At 29.4% G+C, this 9,377-nt stretch overlaps 2 protein-coding genes across 6 annotated transcripts in view; one reads left to right on the top strand and one right to left on the bottom strand.

The window, feature by feature from the left end:
* The window catches only part of LOC110023163 (MLO-like protein 9), a 12,357-nt gene extending 8,507 nt beyond the window's left edge, over window positions 1–3,850 (top strand). Inside the window, exons 12-13 of the mRNA XM_020722435.1 lie at window positions 2,581–2,641; window positions 3,301–3,850. Coding sequence (XP_020578094.1) covers window positions 2,581–2,641; window positions 3,301–3,765 — 526 coding nt within the window. The 3' untranslated portion in view covers window positions 3,766–3,850. The remainder of the gene's footprint in view (window positions 1–2,580; window positions 2,642–3,300) is intronic.
* LOC110023164 (phosphatidylinositol-glycan biosynthesis class F protein) overlaps window positions 3,605–9,377 on the bottom strand; it is a 32,428-nt gene continuing 26,655 nt past the window's right edge. For 2 of the 5 annotated variants that reach the window (XM_020722437.1, XM_020722436.1), the window contains exon 9: window positions 4,343–4,687. In XM_020722437.1, the coding sequence (XP_020578096.1) occupies window positions 4,577–4,687 (111 nt within the window). In that variant the 3' untranslated portion in view covers window positions 4,343–4,576. Of the gene's footprint in view, window positions 3,679–4,317; window positions 4,688–9,377 lie in introns of those variants that run through there. The other 3 variants (XR_002293859.1, XM_020722439.1, XM_020722438.1) reach the window with 3 other exon arrangements.

Here is a 9,377-nt window from a genome sequence, read left to right on the forward strand (position 1 = left end):
TATTTTATCCCACATCACATTTGTTTTTTCATGAATATCCCAAATTTTGAAATCTTGAATTTTACTCATAAAATTAATTTTATTTGTATCTTTTAAGTTTCTCCATCTAATTCTGCAATGATGAGTCCTAGTATTTTTTATTTTACAACTCTTAATCTTAAAATCTAAAACTAATAAACGATGTTGGGTATTTAAATTTTCACTTGGAATGACTTTACAATCTTTACAATCACGACGATCTCTTCTTCTCATAAGAAAATAATCAATTTGTGTTTTATTAGATCCACTCTTATAAGTAATAAGATGTTCATCCCTTTTCTTGAATAAAGTATTAGTAATAACAAAATCAAACGCTAAAGCAAAATCTAAAATAACTTTACCTTCTTCATTAGTTACTCCAAAACCGTAGCCACCATGAATATTTCTGAAATCTTCTACCACTCTACCGACATGTCCATTTAAATCTCCTCCAATAAAAATTCTTTCTTCAAGAGGTATCATTTGTATTAAGTCTTCTAAGTCATTCCAAAATTTATCTTTAGACTCTGTATCTAAACCTACTTGAGGAGCATAAACACTTATAATATTAAAAATCTTAGTATCAATGATAATCTTAAGGGCTATAATTCTATCACCAACTCTATTAATTTTTACAACATTATCTTTCAAACTCTTATCTATAATTACACCTACACCATTTCTAGTGCGGCTTTTACCAGAATACCAAAGTTTAAAACCTAAATTATCAATCTCCTTAGCCTTTTCTCCAACCCACTTAGTTTCTAGAATACATAAGATATTAATTTTCCTATGAATCATAATATCAACTAATTCCATTAATTTACCATTGAGAGTGCCTATATTCCAAGATCCTATCCTAATATTAGTTTCATTAGTTTCATTAGTTTCATGGACTAACTTCTTTACCCGCATTCGCCCGTAATGTGGGAACCCTTGCTTATTTAACACTACACCCGGGCGCCGGTGTAGTGTTAAATATTATTCTCCCAATACTAAAAAATATTACAACACTATGGGCATTACCATCTTTAAAAATATTTATTCTTCTCCAAAATTCATATCTGAGGAAACAGTTTTCTATGAATATGAGTTTTATAGCAACATCAAACTTATCATCTTGTTCTCAACCAAGATATCATTCAATCCTGAATGAATCTCAATCATCTAAATCTAAGTCATTTGAAAATCACATATAATAAGCAAGATACAAAGAGATATCCAATTATAAATGATAAATAAATTCAACTGACAAGGGAAAATAATGCATTCTCCTGAACCAACCAATGTTCAACCCATGTCCTGACATCAATTCACAGGGACAACATAATATTGATTAGGATGATAATCTTAACATGCCTATTTCTACTATCAGGAAAAGCTCCAATCATGAAATCACTCAATACATCTCTTATAACAAATTATCTCCTAAATTTTATCTCTTTACAATATTCAAAATAATTAAAAAACCCTTGGACTGTGAAATTCTATTCCCTGAATAAATTCAAGCCCTTGAAAGAAATGACACTTAAAGCTCTCAAATCTTCTCAACGGAAAGAAAACTGTTTGATACAAATAGTTCTTCAATATAAAATATAAGGGAAATGGAAGTATTGACTGATACAAAGTAGTAGTATTTCTGGCAAAAGACTTCACTCAAAATTATGGTATTCATTATCAAAAAGCCTTAGCCCTGATTACTACAATAATATCATGGTAATTTTTTCTCTTGTCGTTTGCTGAGATAGCCCATTCCACAACTATATGTGAAAAAAACCTCTCTAAATGAGGATTTAGATGATAAAGACTATATAATAATTCCTCCAAAATTTGGAAATAAGGTAACCCAAACCACAGATGCAAACTCAAAAAATCTTTATTTGAATTGAATAAATCACCAAGAATTTATTTCAACAGATTCACCATGTTGATAAAATGGTACCAGCACTTACAAAGGCAATCTGATCACACTTTGTTCACCAAAAAAAAATATTCAATAGAAAAAAATCTCTATCCTAATTATTTATATGGATAATACCATTTCATAAAAGGCCAAGAAAAACGGGTAAGCTACCTAAAAGGTGTCTCAACAAAAAATTTTGAAATCAAGATTCTTGATTTATTAAACTATTTCTTAAGCATGAAAATAGCTATATCAAAGGATATAACCATCTTGCAGCAGAATTATGCCTTAGACTTATGAAATTAGGATGCTTAGATGGCAAGTCTGTAGACCAATAGATCATTTAAATAAAACTGAGATTAAGGATGATACAACTACTGCTTTTAGGATTTAGGATATAGGATATCAATAGTTAGTAGAGAAACTCATCTATCTATCCCATGCTATAACAAATATTTATATTCCCATAACTGTTGTTAGTTTATGCATAACAATGATTTAAATTGACTAAACATGTAAAAAGTTTGATGGATATCTGCAAATTTGAGCTTAATTTATTCGTTGAATGCAAACTCAATACTATTCAGACAACATGACAATCCTATCTTTAACTTTATAGTGCTTCATTTGCTAATTTTGTAATTATTGGATGCTTTCAGGGTGATAGTCCAGTTCATGTGCAGCTACGTTACTCTCCCACTTTATGCACTTGTGTCTCAGGTATATTTCTCTCCCCTTTTAAGTGATGCGCAAACTCCAAATGATTAATTCTTATAGGTTTGGACAAAAAAAATATTAAATATGTTTGTTTAAAGATAATGATGAAACTCCTCATCTTTAACCATAAAGAAACCGGCTGGGATGGCTTTTTAAATGCTCAATCTCCATCACTCATGCTGAATGCTATGGATCACTATAATGTGCAAAGTTTGATGAGCCACTCATTCATATCATTTTTTATCTAGTATTCTTTCCTAACATTTCTTTGTTATTTTTATCGACTCATCTTATAATTGCAACCAAATGATTGTAGAATTGCAAAATTTAGTTTACTGAATCTCATGTATATATGAAGTTATTGATGCTGTTATAGCTCATATTACAGCCTGACAAAGCCAAAATATTTCATTGTTTATATTTACTTCTCAGTTATTGATGCTGTTATAGCTCATATTACAGCCTGCCCATTGAATAGATAACAGCAATTGTAAACATTGCCCTTTAAACAAGTTACGGCCTAATGGCTTGCTGAATCAACATAACAGGAGTAACCACTCAATATATATATATATAGTGCTCAATTGATATTTTAGTATCATAAAACCAGTTAGTCAGCTGAGTTGACATCCGCATAATACAAAATATGTGATATTTTGCAGATGGGATCACAAATGAAAAGGTCCATTTTTGATGGGCAGACGAATAACGCTTTGAAGAAATGGCACCAAGCCGTGAGGAAGAGACAAAAGAAGGGAAATTCAACTTCCCCCACCATAACGCCAGGCTCTAGTCCAAGAACAAGCCCATCAGCATCCCCTGTTCACCTTCTTCATCGTTACAGAACTATAGGGACCTCTGATATGAAGCATGAAAGATACCACACGGACCAGGAAAATGAAAGATCTGAAATGATAGAAACCACACCTTATTCATCAGATCGAGATAATTCTGAAACTGAGAACGACAACTCCACAATGACATATATGATCCCGAGCTTCAAGCACAGTGCAGTGAACCCCAAGACAGCTGAAATCCGGCTGCACGTAGAAGGAGCAAGGGAAGAAGAATTCACCTTTGTTAAACCCACAACGGAATATGAAAAGAAGTCACAAGGCCTTAGCTGAATTCTCATTTTAGCTTCTTTTGTTAGATGAGAAGCATGTTACTTTGAACCACACTGGCTCTTTTACTTCAAAATTTACACTAGTTTCTTGTTATTTAAATTGCCAGAGTTTGTACATAAACATTTAAATGGCATACAAGTAGGTATTCAAATCTGAGGAGTGCGGTAATAATTAGAAGGGAAACAGAGAAACGACTGTTTTCGGCATTTCTAATGTTGTATAAGAGACGTTTTAGCATTGAAACCAAAATTAGCACTGAACAAGTGGATTCATTTGAGACTAATATCTTGATGTTTTTATAAAAATAATGTGAGAAGCATGCCGATATTTTGTTCTGATTTTTTTTCCAACAATAATAAAATCCCAAATTTTTATTTATCACAAATTGCTGGCCTAGCAAAATCACCAAGTAATCTTCACTGCCAATATGCAAACTAAGGGGTGAAGCTAGAAGTACAGAATTATTCGTTAACAATTTCTTCAATCAGCATCAACCACCAGTGATGAAAAGAAGTTAGCTCGATCAAAATCATTTTGTTCAAAATGAGTCTTACAGTAAGATAATAACTTTGATGATTGAAGCCAAACTCAGTGAACCTTAATAACAGATTTTATCTCTGTGAGCATTCACATTTCAACTATCAGAAAACAGCAACGCCAAAATATATGCATCCAATACACTAAATCATGTATTTCATGAAGTTCTAGGGCATGCATGTGACCAATTATACCTGTAATGAACCTTAAATGTCACTCAAAACAGCCAGTGGAATCATCTTCCATGAAAAAAAGATAGAAATCCCAAAGAAAGTTAGTCCTCTTTCACATGAACCGGACCATGGATAAGAACGAACACCATAGATGAGAGAGCTCCAACTAAATATCCAGCAACAGCACCATAGGTGACACAAATTGGCCATTCCTGCATAAAATGACCGCAACGCATATATGAACTATAGTAAGTACAGCTGTACTGGTACGAGCGATGTAGCTACATAATAAACATAAAGTGACTCCAAAGTACTAAGGCTGACTGCATGGCAAAGGAAGCGTTTACAAATCATTATTCTTTTGTTTGTTAACAATGTTAATTGGTATGATCAACACCATAATGTAAAATTATTTTTTCAGAGAGAGAAAACTCCCACATGAATATTTGCAAAGATCTGAAATCAGAAAAAGCAGCAAACATCTTTCGTCTCTATTAACGTTATCAGATACCTGAGCATAAGAAAAACATTAACACAAAGACGATGACGGTTTGGCAAGGTTGAAATCATGAAAACTAAACTTGAAGTAACCTGATCATTTGCAAACTTTCAGCAGTAAAAAACCAGATACACGCCTGACCTAGAACAAAACACGAGAGGTCGAGTATGCAATATTTTCATGGTTCAACGGTTTATAAAAGAAATAGCACATAAGCATTGCTTAATTTTGGAGCAGGGAAACCATCATTTAAGAATCAAATGAAGGAGAAATAGCATATAAATACATAATTTAAGAAAAACCATCATTTTATAGAAAAACACAGAATAAAGGAATCTCTAAAGGTTGTTTGGTTGTCTGTAACGTAAATAGAGGGGAAGTATTTTTCCTTTTTGGTTATATGCATGAAAAGTAAAATAAAAAACAGTGTATTCAAAATGTTTGAACTTGTTTGGTTGTCTGTAAAATAAATATAAATAACTTACTTCTAATATTTATTTAAAAAATTGTTAAAAAATATATGTGAATTATCACGTTGACATGTCATCAATTAATTTTCTTTTAAATTTGCTTCCATTTTTATATCAAGAAGCTAATATAGTTTAAGTTTCGTTCAATATACTATTTCAAAAAGAAATGAATAATAGAATAAATAAGAAATTAATAACTTTTAATGATTTTACTATTTTAACGAAATATACAAATCATTTTAATACATAGCACACACTTCCTATGTGTTTATATATTTAACACCTTAAGACTACTTTTTACATTAATATCACAGAATTATTTCCTATCGCATATAAAATATCACTTTTTTTTTTATTTTTTTAAAGAGAGAAACATCTTCTCATGCATAGGTAGGACTGCATATATACCTAAAAATTGATGTTTAGGTGTTAGATATGTTAATACATGGGATTGAACTACTTTGTATTCAAATATTCCAATAATTAAATATTAATGTATTTTGTCATTCCTTCGATGTGCTGCGATAGAATGTAAATATGATCATGACAAACAAAATCTTTTCTAATGTGCTGTTCGGATCAATTGTCTAGGATATTTTGGCAAGGGTACAGAGAAAATAAAATAAAACAGAAATTCCATTTATTTGAACAACAGAATCATAAATTTTGAACCTAGCATTTACCCCATGAGCATACTCTACTAATAACAAACATTTTAACAGATTTAGCACAGGAAAGCAAATTTTGGCATAATCCATCCTCATTAAAAAACCAAGCTCAGTTCACCTTGTATGTACCCTTCCAGAAAATATTTGGTTCTTACACATCTAAAAAGGGAACAAAAGCCAGATGACTGAACTTATTAGCTCTTGCCCTGTGGTGCCAACTTAGTGATCACCTACTCTAGAAAATGATAGTGGTTGAAATAGTACCGGTTGGTGGAATAGTTATTTAACTCAAGAACAAAGAGAAGAATTTCTAAGTCCTACAATGATAGGAAATCCTAATCAAGAAAATACTATAAAATATTATTGCTTTGCAAGCAGCTAAATTTGATACCATTTAGATAATTGAGACTTATAAGATGGATTTAGATTTGGTATTCCACCAACAGGTAATAATGATAGTAGTAAAACTTATCTAGCCGATGTTAGATAATCTAATAACAATCAAGCAATTAGATTTGGTATTCTATTGATTTTGAGAAAACAAGTACATCATCAATATAAACTAATATATAATCAGAATATGGATTGAAGATTTCCTTCATAATTTTTTGAAATTTAGAAGAAACATTTTTTAAGCCAAACGACATAACATTTCATTCATAATGACCAAACGGAACAGTAAAAACCATTTTATATCTATCAGATTCAAGTATTTGAATATGCCAGTATCCAGATTTTAAATCAAAATTTGAAAATATTAAGGATTTACTTAAGCTATTAAGTAAGTCTCTTTTATTTAGTATGGGATAACGAATCCATTTTAAAACCTCATTTAAAGGTTTATAATTAATAATTAATCTAGGTTTATTTCTTTCTTTTTCTACATTATTCATAACATAGAATGCAGTACAACTCCATGGTGAACTAGATTTTCTAATTAATTTCTTATTAAGAAGTTCATTAATTTCTTCTTTACAAATTTTTAAATATTCTTGATTCATTTGACAAGGTCGTCTTTGTTTTGATATTTCTTTCATTGAAATTATCAATATATGGTAAAGCAATACAGTGCTTTTTTCTATCCCAAAAAACAGTTGGATTGTCACCACAAATTTCTTTTAACATTATTTTTATGTAAAGTAGAAATTTTTTTTTTTATTGAATTATTATTCAATTTTTCTTCTATAGATAATAAAGTAATTTCTTCTTGTAAGAAATTAATTTGATTTTGTTTTAAATTAAATTTATTTATTTCATTCAAAAAAAATTCTGTAAGATTAGTAATAAATTCAAAAATAATTGTTTTTCCAAATTTATTAGAATATATGCCACTATTATCTATTTTATTAATTAGCATAATTTTATAAAGAAATGGAGTTCCCAAAATAATATGTTGAGTTAAATTTTTAACTAATAGGAAAGAAGTATTGATACAAATATCATTTTTGCAAATATTAGCAGAAGAAATTTTATATTTAATTTCCATTTTATTTCCAGACGCAGAGGTTAGCTGTTGCGTAGTTTTCTCAAAATATTTAGAATGTATTATTCCTTCCTGAATACAATTCATATCTGTTCGACTATCAACAAGAGCAGTAAGATTTGATAAAGCATATTCTCGATTTATATATAAATTAATAGTTATAAACCATTTATGCATAATAGCTTTTTGCAAGGAATTTAAAAAAGATTGTTCTAAATTATTATCTTCTACTGATATTTCAGTAGTTGTATTATTTAATTCTAATTTTAATAATCTAGTATTTATTTTTTCTTGGTTTTTACGAAAAATATTTATCTCAGATTTTAAAATGTTAACTTCATTTTTTAAATCATTTATAGTAGTAGGTCTGCTATCAGTATTTAAAATTAAAGCTTTGTTTAAAGCTTCTTTCATTTAATATCCTTGAAAAGGAATAGTATTAGAAGAGGAGGATTCTCCTTTAGATTCAATTATTATTTTAAGCATTTTATTTTTAATCTTTTCATCCTCGATTTGAGAAGCAACTGAATTGTCAGACGTCTCCGAATTTTCAGGATATGAATTTAATATAATTTTGAAAATAGAATGTTTAATATTTTCATCAATATTAAGCTCATTTATTTTCTTTTTTACTATGCATTTATTTGCATAGTGGCCAGTTTTGCCACATTTGTAGCATTTTATTTCTCTGAATTCTCTATTTTTATTTTTTCTATGAGAAATCTTTGGCCTTTTCTCTGAATAATATTTTTCAGAGTGCTTATGATATTTTTTCTTTTTGCGAAAAGATTTTTCTTTTTCTTTTGGAAATTTTGGAATATCATAAGCAAATTGTTCACAGAAAGCGCCTAATTATTTTCTTTCTGTTAATCTTTCTTTTTTAATTTGATATCTTAATTTAATATCTGTACATAAGGCTAATCCTTCTTGTACACAAGTATTTATTAGTTGTCCATATGTCAGATTTTTATATAGAATGCGTTTAATATTAATATTTTGTAATTGTCTTTTTATTTTATCAGCAAAAAGATTAGTTAATCCTTCAATAAATTTTTGCTTCCAGTACGTATTATTCGCGTCTAGTAGAGACATTATTCTAATTAAAAAGTCATCTTTATACCAACAAAAATGTGTCAGCGTAGGACATCTTAATTTTTGTAAAAGAGAACGAATTTGTTCTCCATTATCGGATACTATACCAGAAAAATGCTGTAAAATATTAATAATTAATTTATAAACATCAGTATTTTTTTTATTAGGATTTCTTATCATTGTAGGACTTAGAAATTTTTCTCTTTGTTTTTGAGTTAAATAATTATCTCACCATCCTTTGAGAAGGCCAGTAAACCCACATGTTAACTGGGTTAGAATCTGATGGGCACGATTATTATGACTCTGTGCAGCAGAGACATAAATCATCATTCTTTATAATACTATTTGTATTTGACGATCTGTCATACCATCAATATCTCATTCATAAATATTAGATGGATTATAATCATTTTGATATTTATTGTTATCTTCCTCATATAAAACATCTGCAGGGGTAGGTCGAGGATAGTAGTATCGACTTGTCTGCCTTGTTTGATATGAAGATGAGGTTTTATTACCTTTTAGTTTATGTATTTTAAATAATTCTAGTTCTGAATTATTATCTTTAAATTGTTCTTCAATTTGTTCTATTTTTATTTTATCATTATCAGAATTTTCTGATTGATCAGTTAATTGGTCATCTTTATTTAAGGTCGTTATTTTAGTACTTTTTATATTTTTAATTAATTC

This window comes from Phalaenopsis equestris, unplaced genomic scaffold, assembly GCF_001263595.1.
Source record: "Phalaenopsis equestris unplaced genomic scaffold, ASM126359v1 Scaffold000221, whole genome shotgun sequence".
In the NCBI taxonomy this organism is placed as follows: Eukaryota; Viridiplantae; Streptophyta; class Magnoliopsida; order Asparagales; family Orchidaceae; genus Phalaenopsis; species Phalaenopsis equestris.